The sequence below is a fragment of the Lissotriton helveticus genome, chromosome 8, assembly GCF_964261635.1.
Source record: "Lissotriton helveticus chromosome 8, aLisHel1.1, whole genome shotgun sequence".
NCBI classification, from domain to species: Eukaryota; Metazoa; Chordata; class Amphibia; order Caudata; family Salamandridae; genus Lissotriton; species Lissotriton helveticus.
In genome coordinates, this window is record NC_136069.1 from 1,121,057,759 (window position 1) to 1,121,072,038 (window position 14,280).

Consider the following 14,280-nt stretch of genomic DNA (forward strand, 5'->3'; position numbering starts at 1 on the left):
CGATACCTTTTAGTTTTATGGGGATATTTACACCCCTATTATTAGAGCACTCGTACTCTTGCATCTGATAAATTGTTCCCAAGCTTTCTACTGGAACTCGGCAAGGGGATACAGTAGGAATCTCATCTATACCACTTTTCCTAAAGCAGTCTGCATTAGCCATAACCAGCGCTGACACTATCCCTGATGTAAATGTAGCTCTAGTGCTTGGGGGAGAGCTCCTCCAGTCTAAATAGACCGTCTCAATTTCTTTACTGGTTATTAATCCCAAATCCTTTATTTCTGTTAACATCTGTAGGAGGGCACTTCTATTCAGTAACATCGGTTTTGTTTCAAACAGGGAGACAAAAATCAAAGTCCTGCTCACTTGCCCGACTCCCCGTCCCGTATTCATTATTGTTCTAATACCGGGCTGCCCTATGACTGTGTCTCTATCTGACTTCCCCCCAACCGGTCCCCCACCCCAGCTGTCCCTTGGCCAGGGTCAAACCCTTGCTTAAAGAGTATCCTACCCACTTCAGTGGAGTACGTCACCTCCTAAAGCCACCGAATGGTCTATTATCGGCTCACAAAAAATTTCCATTACATTTCCTAATATGGGGTCACTACTTTTCTCATGGTTTATCCCACTTTCTTCCTGTCCCTCTTGACACTGTGGGGCTATCGGCACCCGGTTTGCACAGAACGACTGATTGTTATTTTTTTGCCCAGTCTTTTGACCCGTATTCAATAAGGATATGGATTGCCCCAAAGTCCCTGTGTCCATTCTACTTGGAGGAAGATGTGTACTATTTACTTCCTCGCTTGCTGGAAGGTACCGCATTTGTTTTTGTTTAGGGATATGTCAGTTCCTGGTCTGCCTCTTACCCCTTCGACCAATTCTAACGTGGCCTTCATTCAATACTGGGACCTCCACTAAAGGTACACTGTCTAGGGCATTTACTAATTCTTCAGTTAACTTTGGGCTTCGGTTGATTGGGTTACTTTTTTAAAAAATAGAGTAAACTAAAAATAGAGTAAACTCGTAATGGGGGAGTTACTGGGGATCCTTTAAAATTAGATTTTTTTCCCTTTGACTGGTAAACTGTGCGCTCTCCTGGAGTTTAACTGAGGGTAAACTAACACTTGGGCTACCTCTAAGAGAGAAGCTTTTAGATTCCACATTCCTTTCTTTCTTTTCCCCAGCCATCAATTTAGTACCACTCTTTGGCATCCTGTTACATATTTGACATGCGTCACTGGGTACTTCAGGACCCTTTTACAAATTCTTTATGGCTAGCTTGGTCTGATTTAGTTCTTGAACCCCTGTTAGTATGGGCGAGAGGACATCCAATATATGATCTGTATTTACTGTGCTTTTTTCTAGCAGAGATAAAATTGCAGATAGAATTCTCTCTAAAGTGTAAAAAATCTCCAAGGTACCCCCCATCTGCACCTTCTCAAATGAATTCATAATATTATCTGCCCCCTTGTCCATTGATAAACCTGATATCCTTTCAACTGAAAGTTCTAGTAAATCAACAGCATGGGACGAACTAGTAGGTGTACTACTATACAGAGCAGGCATATGTGGTTGACCAGATGTTAAAACCGGAGACCGTTCTGGATCCATCTCTAAGGTGCCTGCCTTTTGCAGCTGTGCCATTAGCTCTTCGTTCTTTTCCATTTGCTTGGCAATATCCGGTTGAGTGTAATCCTCCATTTTCACCTGCCCAGAACCAATGCTATGTTCTATACACTGTGGCATTTTTAATGACAGATCACTTAGATTGGGTGGCAAAACACCAGGCTCAAATTTGTTCTTACCTCTTGTACAAACTTGAGGACTGTCAAAAAGGGATACCAATCCCGCCCATGGTGATAATGGGGTGGGTCCCTTTCTTGCCACATTCTTATTGGGGGGCCTTTTACTTGTCCACCGATAAATCCACTTCCATTTCCGTTTTACCTCCCACCCCCCCTAATTGTGAAGCAGCAATTTCACCTGGTGGCTGTACAGATTTTCCACCAGTATTGTTCTGTTGGATAATTACAGTAGGGTAAAGAGCTGCCTTAACTTCTGAATTAGTGGGCTGGATATCCTCCTCATTCTCTGGTGTTACATGAGTGTCCATCACCTCATCTTCCTGGAACTCCTGGACCTCATTATTTCCCACATTCAGGCCCTTCCCTCGCTTGGAACACCTCACACCTTTTGTAAACATTGATATCACTGATGGATAAGTTTTCAAATAAGAAAGGTGATCCCTATTTCTCCTGCGCTGAATGGTTTTCTGAAGTTTAAGAGGACTCCTCTGGCTCGGGAGACCACACTCAGAGACTGCTCCTGTTTTCACTTTTACGCTTGAGTGCAGACACCTAGATGGCATTACCACGTAATTCAATCCTCTTAATGCTTATTCCCAGCTACCTGCTACGGCTTCAGCCTCCGAAGTTCCACCGCTCAATCCGCACAGCAGTACTGCGGCAATTGGTGGTTAAAGGTTGGGGGCAGGTAGACGAGCAGGCAACTCTAATACAGCTCCAACAGAACATAGACTTCCAACACTACTTGGCCTCTCGGTTCCAAACAGCACCAGTCGTTTCAATAGCACACAGACAAACAGTGCACCGTAACCTGAGTCGGAACCATAGAGTTGTTGATCACACAGCTTTCATCCAAGTGTTCTATGTTACTAGTTATGCCTGCTCCACTCCAGCTCCTGTTATCACTCTGATTACCGCACCTCTCGTCGCTACCTGCCGCTTGCTGTCGGTCTGTCACTGAGAAGAAGAGGACAGAGGGCGTAGAGCGTAGAGCAGCCGGTACTAGAGACACGATCCTTGGGATCAGCACTGCTTGTTATCCTTTGCCTCGGGGAAGCAGAGAAGAAGAAAGAAGAGGATTCCATTTCCCTGCTTCCTCAACTCACTCACTGCACTCCCACAGGACTACCCAGCTGCCGCCGCAGCCGCCACAGAGCGCCGAAAACACCAAACATAGAAGGCATCGGCACTAGCACTGATGCTAGAACAGGTGAGAGCGTGCACACAGTCAGTTAACTGGGTGGAGGCAGGAGGCAGAATTGGAGGAGGTGGAGGAGGAGGAGGAGAAAATTGCTGGGCCTTCTGCTGCTCTGCTGCTCCTTCCTTCCTTCCTTAGGCCTTGCAAAGGTGAAAGAGAGGATGATCAGACTGCGACCGTGCCCCCAGGCAACGAGCCACGAGTCACAAAGGGGTCACGGGAGTCACCATGGGGGCCACTGCACACCGCTACCACCGCAATCTGTGACCCACAAACTGCACACTGTACCTCAGCCTACGACCCCCGCCAACCGCTAATGAGGGCGGTAGTCTGGACTGAAGCGGGCTGGGTGCAGAACGATACTCAGAGGAGGGAGCGCGGGCTGAGGGCCAGGACAGGAGAATCTTCCTCGTCGTCCGGGTGCAGGGCAATTCCAGGACATTACTATCAGCCGCGAGCAGGGACCGCGGGCCAGGAGAGCGAAGCGTCCATGCCTGCTGCCCGGCTGCTACTGTTTGCTACTGAACGCTAGATAGAGCGAAAACACAGACTGGAACAATCGCAGTTGGGTTCACACAATCTAGTGGTACAAAATTGTACCTATGAGGATTTATGAGCTAACAGGAGCCAACGCTGAGTGGATGACAACATTGGGAAGATCAAGCTCTGATGAAGTCCCATAGGGATGAAACGCATTGGCTGGGCCGCATGGATTGCTTCTGTTAAACTGGATTTTTTAAATAAAATTGGAATCATCGATACTCGCAAGACTCCTGAATAACCTTTATCTGTCACATCATGACTACTTGATCTATTGCTGGAGAACAGTTTAACCATCTGTTGATTTTATAACAGATATTCTTGTATAGAATTGAACACTCCTTTTCATTTGTTATTTGTAAGCCATCAGAGGAGTGCGGATCTTACCGACCCGTTTCTCTTATAAACGCGGATTCAAAGATCTTTGCTGACATTTTAGCCGCCTAGTTGGCACCCTTGATGACAGGGTTGGTATCAAGTCAGCAGCATGGTTTCATACAATGGCCCATGTCAATACGGCAATAGTAGCTTTTGATGTGGCAAGAAAATCAGACATTAAAATGCAGATGGTACCGTTGGATGCCAAAAAGGCATTCGACCGAGAGGTATGCGACTGCCTTTGGGCCACACTCTCAGCGTATGGTTTGAGCGGTCGATACTGTAATTGGGTGCAGGCCATATATAACAATCCTACGGCTCGGTTAGCATATGCAGGGTCACTATTTACTTATTTTCTGATACATCAGGGAACTCTGCAGGGGTGTCCGCTTTCCCCTTTACTATTTGCTTTATATATCGTGCCGTTTATACGCTTGTTGCATTTAAATACTAATATCAAACCTGTCAGATCAGGATCATGTGAGTTGAAGGTTACTGTGCATGCTGACGACGTGGAAGTCTATTCTTTGGATCCAGTAGCTGCATTAGATTCTATTAAAGAGGAAGACAATAAATGTGGCTTCTTTTCTGGATATAAACTGCATGTCAGTAAGACACAAGTTCTTCTTAATTTTCAATCTGCTGGGTAAGTTCCTGGGGCTTGGTCGTCTGCTGTTTATTTGGGGGTTCAGATCTCTTCCCAAGTGGAACAAGTCATAACATTAAATCACGAGCCTCTGCTGCAGTCTGTGATTAAAAGCTTTAAAAACTGGTATAAGTTAGCTATTAGTATAATAGGAAGGTGTAACATCATCAAAATAAATATATACTACAGAAATTTCTATATATTTTTCTGTTATACCTTTCCGGGTTCCAAATCCTTTTTTTATTTTAAACTTGAGGGAGCTAGTGGTAGCTGCATTTGGTGGTATAAGAAAGCATGGCGCGCAGTAAGATACATTAAATTTCCATACAACCAGGGCAGGCTACAGCTCCCCGATTTTAAATTGTATTATTGGGCTGCATTTGATGGACACCTTATTTTGCTGTCGGTGTGTAATCCAGATTTTTGTTTTTGTTTCGCGCTTGGACCAGATAGAAGACTGTTATTATATAGAGTCAAATATCCCAACTATTGTAACAGAGTCAGATTTAAGGCTATTAGGGATATATTCTATATTTGGTGCAAAATCTCATCTAAGTACTCCCTACATCTTATTCATGCGAACTTCCCTCTGTGGAAAAATCAGATGCTCCCAGAAGTATTTTATGACCCTATTGGCAAGATCTGGGCTAGTTATGGGGTTAAGCGATTAGGACATTTATACGACATAAATGGGTTTAGAACATTTGAAAGTTTACAAAGGTCTTTTAGTCTTATTCATCTGCTATTTTTTAAATATTTGCATATTAGAGATTATTTTTGGGTGCATCAGGGGATAAAGGTGCTGGAGAGCTCAGATTTGTTGACAGGTCTTTATTAGCCACCCAAGAAGTTGTTAATTAGCACTATCTATCAGAACCTTTGCCGGCATAGAATTAATAATAGCTTGAAGCTTGCTCAGAAATGGAGTAATCTTCTATTAGGCGAGATTACCTCCACGGAAGTAACAGCTGCGTTAGAAACAATGGCGAGGTCAACATATTCTATACGTTTAAAATTACAGCAATTTAGAACCGTCTGTATGTTATATTATACTTCTGATAGAATAGCAAGGTGGGCCAGCAACGAGGTGAAGGGCAGAGGGGAGAAGAATAAATGCCCTAAATGTAGACTGATGGCTGTAAACCTGCTGCATATGCTTGTTACTTGGCCAGATTTGCGGATGTTTTGGGAAGAAGTTAGTCTAGGGAATTAGGATCTGTCTTGATCTAGATCTGCAATTAGGAGATCATGATTGGGTATAGGGTTGTATCAGATTTAGGTCTAAAATGCCTCTTCCCTGTTATTGTTAAAGCTAGACTATGTATAGCTGGGGCGCAGATTTCGCCAACTCCCACAAGAATAGCAGAGTGGTGGGCAACTTTGAGGGGAATCTATGAGAGGGTCCTTGCTCTTGCTAGGACTAGGGTATTACGTTCTATTAAAAAAGTTAAATGAACATGGAGCAGGTTTAAGTGGGATTATCAGGATGATTTGAGCTGATTTTTCTTGCTCTGCCCCCCTCCCCCATATTTCTTTATATAGACGTTTGTGAATATGTTTTCTGATGGGGGACTTCTCTCTGGATTAGTACTAATAACACAGCTTTTGTTTATTCACAAATCACATTTTGATTCTGTTGTATATGTATTTTCTATTCTAACAGTACAAGGATTATTCATAACCCTGGGTATTTGATAATGAGATGTCTGCAAGATGATATCATTTCTTGTTTTATGTACTTTATGTATTTAATTTATATATATATATTTTTTTTTATGTCTGATAATCAATTTGTCATTAATATTTTTTTTTTCAAAGGTAGAGACTGAGCCTTGAGAGGCCTTAACGTCCATAGATTTCAGATGCATATGCTTACTCAGACCATAAGATTTTGGGTTTGACTTAACCTTCTGAGTGCCATCCATCATCTGCCATCGAGTCCTCTGAATTCCATTCATTCTTCTACACACCATCTAAGAACTACAGATCCACAGCCAATTCACATTTTGATAATGTCTGATGCCTGAGCATCCTGCGACATTCAGGCCCCAGGTGCCTTCTTCAACCTCAGACCCTCCAAAGCAGAGCTATCCTCCAAGTTCGAAATCTTTGATTCTGATGTATACTCAGCTGAGTATAAAGTGAACTATCTACACAATGAGAAGATAAAGGCAGTGGTGTAATCTTCCATATGTGACTATTTTAACCCAAATAAGAACAGTTTGTGTGCAAAGATAAAACGGGCATGCCTAATGACGGTTTGGAGAGGCTGATGCTTCTCTTCATATATTCGTTTCAGCATGAGATTATCTCCGTCAAGTTCTTGTAGAAAGACAGACGGTCACACTCACGTGCTAAAAGTGGCATGCTTTAACATGGGGTCTCACTTCACCTTGATTGCCAGGCTGGTCCCTACCTGGAGCTCTGTATTCATGTGTGGTAATCTGCTTCCACCTTCTTATTCACATACAATGTTTAGTGTACAATCCTAGCATGCCATTATAGAATGTGTAATGAGTCATTGACTAAGGTCATGACGTTCTGAGATAGTTTTGTAAGTAAACCTGAACAGTTATTCCAGACCTGACCTGCTGGTTGATGATGGGATTCTTTATGCAACAAAAATTATGAAATAACTACCAACCTGTCTTCAGCCTATGATTGAACCTACTTCACTGGCGTAGTCGGCAGCGCAAAGAATCTCAACAAGGAAGATTGGTGAGGAGCATCAATTTTTTTTTTTTTTAATTCAACCTGAGTTTTAAGTGATAATTACTACTTGGATTAAAAAAAAACTCATTTGGACTTAATGAACAAGTTTGGGATACAAAGAGGTTTTCTTTTAAATATAATAAGGGATTGGGAGCTTTTCACCGCATAATTACTCAAGCTGTAATTAAAATACTTTGTATTTATTTCTTCCTTGGTGTTCACTCGATGCGGGCTCATCCTATTATTTATATTGACAAGCAGATTAACCTGTGGTGCTCCATGTATTACTTTATCTTCTATGACCAGCAGTGTTTGCAGTCTAACAACTCTACGAAAAGGAGTGTGATATGCAGCTTTGACTTCTTTTTTTCAAGATTGAAAGTTCATTATTGTGTCTTCGGTGATCGTATTTTAAAAAGCTGCAAGGTGTATACATTTCAAAGGTCAATCGTATATACATTTCTCTTGCTGGAGTTAACCAAGAAAAATTACTCTCCGAAAAGGGAAAAGAGCGAGGAAGGAAGAAACTATATATTTTTTTGGAGGAACTTGTTTGTTACGTGTTGAGTTCAAAATAATGCATGTAAGATTAATCATAACAAGCTTTAAAGATAACAAAATTGTTACCGGGTGGTTGCCTTTTCGAATCCTGACCGCGAAGTCCTCTGACGTTCTGCATTCTGTGTCAAGCTGATCTGCTGATCTGCTGCTCTACGCGCAAAGTCCTCCGACATTCTGCATTCTGCGCCAAGCTGCTCTACGTACGCTTCGCGAGTTTGCACGTATTGACGTTTGCGTGCACTAGTCACAGAGTGAGACTGTTAACTCTGCTCAGTTTGTACACATTTTCTACTTTTCCACAAATAGGAATGGGGTGTGCAACATGTTAAAAGAGCATTAAGGGATGGCCAAGTTACTACTGAATTTTATCAGTTATTTTCAATTCAAAAGTAAAAAACTAGCCCTTGGCTCATGTCAACATGTTTCTTCCCTTTTTTAAGTGCCCTCCGAGGTTATGGATATTCATCAGGCTTGCCCCCTGTTGTTTTCCCTATTAGCTACCTCCCTAACTTAAGTGTGATGCTCTGTAAAAATTATAGCAAAAGAAATGTGTAAAGTCCACTATATCTCTATGGTATGTGCCATATACGCTGGAGCTTTTTTTCCTACTGTCGCCCTACCGCAGTTATGGCAACCCCTCATGTGTCGCTCAAAGCCTGGCATACCTTGCATACCAACATGAACTGCAAACCATGCTCATGTTCATAATCTCCAAGCTTGACTAATCCAACAGCCTATACCTTGGCACACCAAACTTTCTCTTCCTCCTGCGTGCAACCGTACTACAGTGGCTCACTGCAACGATTTAGCAGAATTCTTTTATCAAAAAGTGCATAAAAATTTATGTATCATTTACAGATGCCAACCTAGACGCCTCTACCCATGAACGGACATTGCCGTCAGAAGATGTCTATGTGCCCTCAGTCACTTTGGAGCAGTTTCCTTTATTAGATCAGGAGACCCTCAAACTGATGATGCGTCAGGTAAAGTCAGGGTCCCCATGTGACCCAGCCCCCCCGGACACATTGGTCTCGGTAATCCATGTTGTTCTTCCCATCATTATGAACTTACTCAACGCCTCACTGTCCTCTGGTATAGTTCCGTCCACTTGGAAACAAGCACTCTTAAAGAAACCTAACACAGACCCCAGCAACTTTAACAACTACCGCCCTATCTCTCTGCTTCCTTGGGTGAGCAAAATCCTCGAAAAACATATTAATATACACTTAATGAACTTTCTCGAGAGTAACCAACTGCTTGATGCCACCCAGACGGGATTCCGCCCCAAACACGGGACGGAGACCGCTCTACTAGCAGTTACTGAGGAAGCTAGAAGGATTATGGATCGAGGGGGATCAGTGCAGTGGTCCTCCTATATCTAAGCGCAGCATTCGATACGGTCAATCATAACACGCTACTGTGTCGCCTTCTTGGCTTGGGAAAATCAGGGATGGCAATAACCTAGCTCAAATCTTTTTTGAGCATCAGGACCTTTCAGGTCTTTGAGGGAGATCCTGTTTCTTCCAGTAAACCCCTGAGCTGCGGGGTACCGCAGGGCTCATCATTGAGCCCTACGTTATTCAATGTTTATATGAGACCACTGGCCGAGGTCGTCCGTTCATATGATATAAAGATCATTACATATGCGGACGACACGCAGCTAGTGGTCTCACTCGCCCAGGAAAACGGCCAGTCAGCAGAGAGTAGTTTGATGAACTGTCTGGAGGAAATAAAAAGTTGGATGACAACATCTTGTCTCAAGCTTAACGGAGACAAAACTGAGCTGATGCTCCTTGGTCCTCCTGCTTTATCTACTATTGACTCCTTATGGCCCCCCAGCCTGGGCACGCCACATACACCTAAAGACAATATAAAAAGTCTCGGTGTATGGTTGGATAAGTCTTTGACCTTTGACACCCAGGCAACCAAGCTATCTGCGACTTGCTTTGGTCTTCTCAGGCTTCTGAGAAAAGGTCTTCCACTTTTACCCGGGGAAGCCAAACAGATAGTCATTCAGGGCCTGATCCAGTCTCGACTGTACTTTAGGAATGCCCTGTACCTGGGTGCACCTGATTATACTCTGCGTAAACTGCAGATTATTCAGAACTGCGCTGCACGTACGCTGCTTCAGTTGCCCCGCAGGATGTCAGCAAAACCCGGGCTCAGGAGCCTACATTGGCTCCCGGTCAGGGAAATAATTAATTTCAAAGCAATGTGCATCTCTCACCAAGCCTACTGGCAGACGGGCCCGGTGATCAGCCATGCTCTGATCACTCCGTATCATCCTGGTAAACAGCTTCGCTCAAGTCAAGCCTTTTTGGCTACAGTCCCCCGAGTCAGGCGAACTAGAGCAGGTGGCAGGTCGTTTTCGTACAAAGCAGCTAATCTATGGAATTCGCTTCCGCCCCAATTTAGGGCTAATCCTAATTTGCTTTCTTTTCGTAGACAACTCAAAACTTTTCTCTTAAATATACACAACTAATTTTCTGTGAGGACTGTGTCGGGCAGGTAACACCATTTCTTTGTAGCGCTTGGACGCCCCAGGGCAGCAATCGCGCTTTACAAATTTTCTTTTCATTTCATTTCACCCCGGCAGTCATTATATGCAAAATAGAACTCATCCAAAAAAGCTGCTGCAAGGCTTCTTCTTTGTCTTCACCCAAGAGAACGCATGTACATTATCAGCACTGCAGTACTGATGTTGATCGACAGTCGCGGTGAAATACAAAAATAAAATTGCAAATATACACAATGAAAACGAGACATCTCTAGCCCCACCTGAATTAGAGATCTGTGTCACAAAGTCTCTTAACGTTAAACGATATACAGCCCTTCACTATAATGATCATCATGGCGTCCATTAAGCGAGGGTTCTTCCTAGTATAGTTGTCGCACAGTTCTCAATGTAAAACCACTTTCTGTTCCATTTGTGAGACTCCACAAAGCACACCCTCTTCCTAGTGCATGAGTCAAACAGTTAACAATGTAAAACCCAACTCTCAGAGTGCTGTGGCAGAGCAGTCCAATGGAGGCTCAGAGAGGTAATGTGCATTAGAAACTCAGGATTTAACAACACAGAAAATAACACGAGATAAACCGAAGTCCAACGAATACTTTGTCGTCAAAATGGAGAAGAACTGTAATGATCATTAATACTCCGAATTAAAACCAGACCGTTTTGCTTTTCAATGTAATCCTAATTATAGATAATATTGGAAAGATAGGTGGCAAAGCTCCGCAGTAGGAAATGAGCATGAAATTTGCCGATCTCCTTTGGCATGTGAACCCTCAAGAGGTACTTCTTTTTTTTTTTTTTTAAACGTAATTTATCATTTTCTCAAGAGGCACTTTACTTTTTTGGGAGGAATTCAACCACATAGCACCAGTGCATTTCTTCTTTCAATACTGACAAACTAGGAGCAATCGAGACCCTGTGTCTGCAGCTAATAGCTTTCTCCAAATAGAGGGTATGGTCCAGTGATCTACATGCAAAGCATGAAGGTTATCTCCCGACAATGGGACTCCAACATTTAAAGATGACTTCCAAGGTCGCTTTGAATAACTCCAAGATCACCTGTGCATCTGCTGAAGAGCATTTTTAAAGAAGAGGAATTGATCAGAGGAAATGCCCCAGTTAGCAGTCCTGGGTATTATGAAGGTTAGCTAGATGTAGCTGAAATCACCAGTCTATAGCTACAAGGCATTCCACCTCGGCCCAGCTGTGCACTGGAAAAAAATACATAATAATTCTTGATACGAATATGTTGAGAAACAACACTCGAGCAGAGCATGTAGTCATTACTGGGCTGAATAAAGACAAGAAATAACAAATTAACAGAGTGGCTAGACTTATTGGCAATATAATAAATAACAAGGGCGCACTCACAAGGGTTTGGGCACTGTTGCTCTGTTGTTTACACTTTTAAATATTCTTAATGCCCAAAGTTTGGTATAGCCACGAGCAGCAAGGTTCCAAATGGGAAACATCCTTTACAACGAAACTTTTACAACGCAGTGCTTTTACAACGCAGGTTTTACAACGAAAACCATTACAACGTATTGCGCTGGGGGCGCTCTAGGATAGGGAATAGATTTAATTTACTATCCAACACCTTCCCTAGTGTCCACGGGGACTGGAGTTGGAATAGTAAATTAAACTATTCACTATCCAGCACCCCAAAGCGCTATGCGTTGTAAAGGTTTGCGTTGTAAAAACTGCATTTTAACAGCATGCGTGGTAAAAGCAAGCGTTGTAACATCATACATCCTTCCAAATATGTGGGAATCAAAGAACATCAAGTGTACACACGTAATTGTCTCTTCTGGGAATGAATTGTTGCACACACCTTCTGAATCGATTGTCAACAAAACAGCTCTCTACAATGAAGTTGTGCGCCTTTGAGGACCTACAAATGGACTTACTTTGTCTCCGAAATGTTTTAAAACGCACGACAAAACCAACAATGTTGTTCAACCTCAAACACACCACCAAATTCCCAGTCCTTTGCAAAAAGGTTTCATTTGAAAATAATTGTATAAAGTAGTAAAGAGAAAGCTTACATTTGTTTCACGTTATCCGAAGTCAGGCCTTTTGCTGTCATACGATCCTGGTGTTCTTGAATAACCAGCATTTTAGCATAGGTGTCCTAAAAATCAAAAACACATTTCTTAGGATTACTTGTACTCACACAGGACTTTATGAACAAACTGTTTAGGAGGAAAAGTGTCTGCTGAAGTCAAACAAAGAATACATTCACTTTGCCACGTTGCCCTTTGCTGATTTATCATTTCACCACTTAAGTGCTGCCGTCTGCCGTTAGACGTTGCGAGCACTACCTTCGTAGTGCGCTGCACGTCCAACGGCCGACGCAGCCCCGCCGGTTTTGCGGAAGTGCCGCACTGCCGCGGAATCGCAGCTGCCGCAAACGGGTTAATAGCCTGACCAGATGCTAGACCCTGCACCCGGAGCCAGCTGGCCACACCAATGTTGTTGGGATGGAAAAGTCCTCTGCATGGTAAAAGACATGTTCCCTGCCTGAGTGTCCAGCAGTGCTGTTGTCTGGATCAGTAATGCTGATTTTGCGGTCATGGGCAAACACGGATCATGTATGTGCACCATGACTCAGGTTGTCTCACGGATTGCAGTCTTGTTGGACAGGGAGGGTTGCCCAAAGTAACCCTCATAGTGGTGGAAGGCTACCGCCTTCACCAAGAGTTAAACAGTACAATTGCTGTGGTGGCAGCATACCGTGTAGTGATCAATGGGAGTGAACAGGTTCTCTTTACCCTGTATCACTGGAGTGAGGCCTACAGGCTCATTCACCTTTTTTTAAAGTGATGCTGATGTGTGCTTAACTCACCTTTGACCTACATTAGTTGGATGTAGAGTGCTTGCTTAGCGCAGCAGTGGGGCTTCTGCACTGGATGTGTGTGCCTGGCCTGGGAAGGGTACAATACAGGGATAGAACAGGGCCTGTGCAGTATAAGCATGGTTTGTGCATGTTCGTGAATAGATTAGTCTATTGTTTGATAAATACAATTATTTTGTAGTTATAAAACAATAATTAAACTTTTTACTCTTCGCTGCAATATTAGTATATACAGTGGATACAATTTTTTTTCTAAAAATGGGTTAGCCATCTTATGAGAGCAGATGCAAGGTTACTCTACAGTGCATACGTGTTCACAGTCCAGTGCAGGATCGGGGTATTAAGTAAATGCAATGCTTAAAACCAAATAGCCCAACTGTTCATCAGTCCGGAAGTGAGTAGTTAGGAAAAGCACTAAGAAAAGCTAGAATGTTTGTGATGTGCTGCCGCAGCTTAAGCAGGGGGAATCAGGATGACACGATCAGAACAGGTCGTAGAAGTTTTGATTTAAACAAAAGGTTCAACGTTGCGTGTAGAATGAGCCATGGCAGTGATAGAGACCGTTCCGAGGTATGCTCTTGGCTTAGTCACCTGATTCGGTATAGTAAAGTTGAGATGGCGATCACCAAGCCATCAGATCGAGGGTTCAACGGAAGGGAGCGGCTGCTTCTTTTATATTCCATTCATTGTGTCCACCTGTGGCAGTTTCCTCGTTTTGCCTCGATTTTATTAATAACTAGGGGGCTGCTTGAACGTACGATATGCCAGATGGATTGAAATCGCAAAGCTGATGTTTAAAGCCATATTCTCTGGGTTTAAAGCCGCAATAAAGCCCTGCCTACAGGTCCGGACTACCAGTTTGTTCCCCTCAGGCCTCAACTTTGATCTGCGCAGGACCATCAATGCTGGACAAATGAAAACAACGTGCTCCAGAGATTCAACTGATTTTCCACAACCCCTGCACAAAAGATCATTTGAAGAATGCCACCCACAAGGTAGGTTTGTGCATGTACTGAATGCATGCATGCCTGCGAGGAATACATTATATGAGAGATGTAGTACTGTGCAGT

General features: G+C 43.2%; 1 protein-coding gene across 1 annotated transcript in view; it reads right to left on the bottom strand.

The window, feature by feature from the left end:
- The window catches only part of MRPS9 (mitochondrial ribosomal protein S9), a 470,563-nt gene that overhangs the window by 147,322 nt on the left and 308,961 nt on the right, over nucleotides 1-14,280 (bottom strand). The window contains exon 6 of the mRNA XM_078657998.1: nucleotides 12,402-12,487. Coding sequence (XP_078514124.1) covers nucleotides 12,402-12,487 — 86 coding nt within the window. The remainder of the gene's footprint in view (nucleotides 1-12,401; nucleotides 12,488-14,280) is intronic.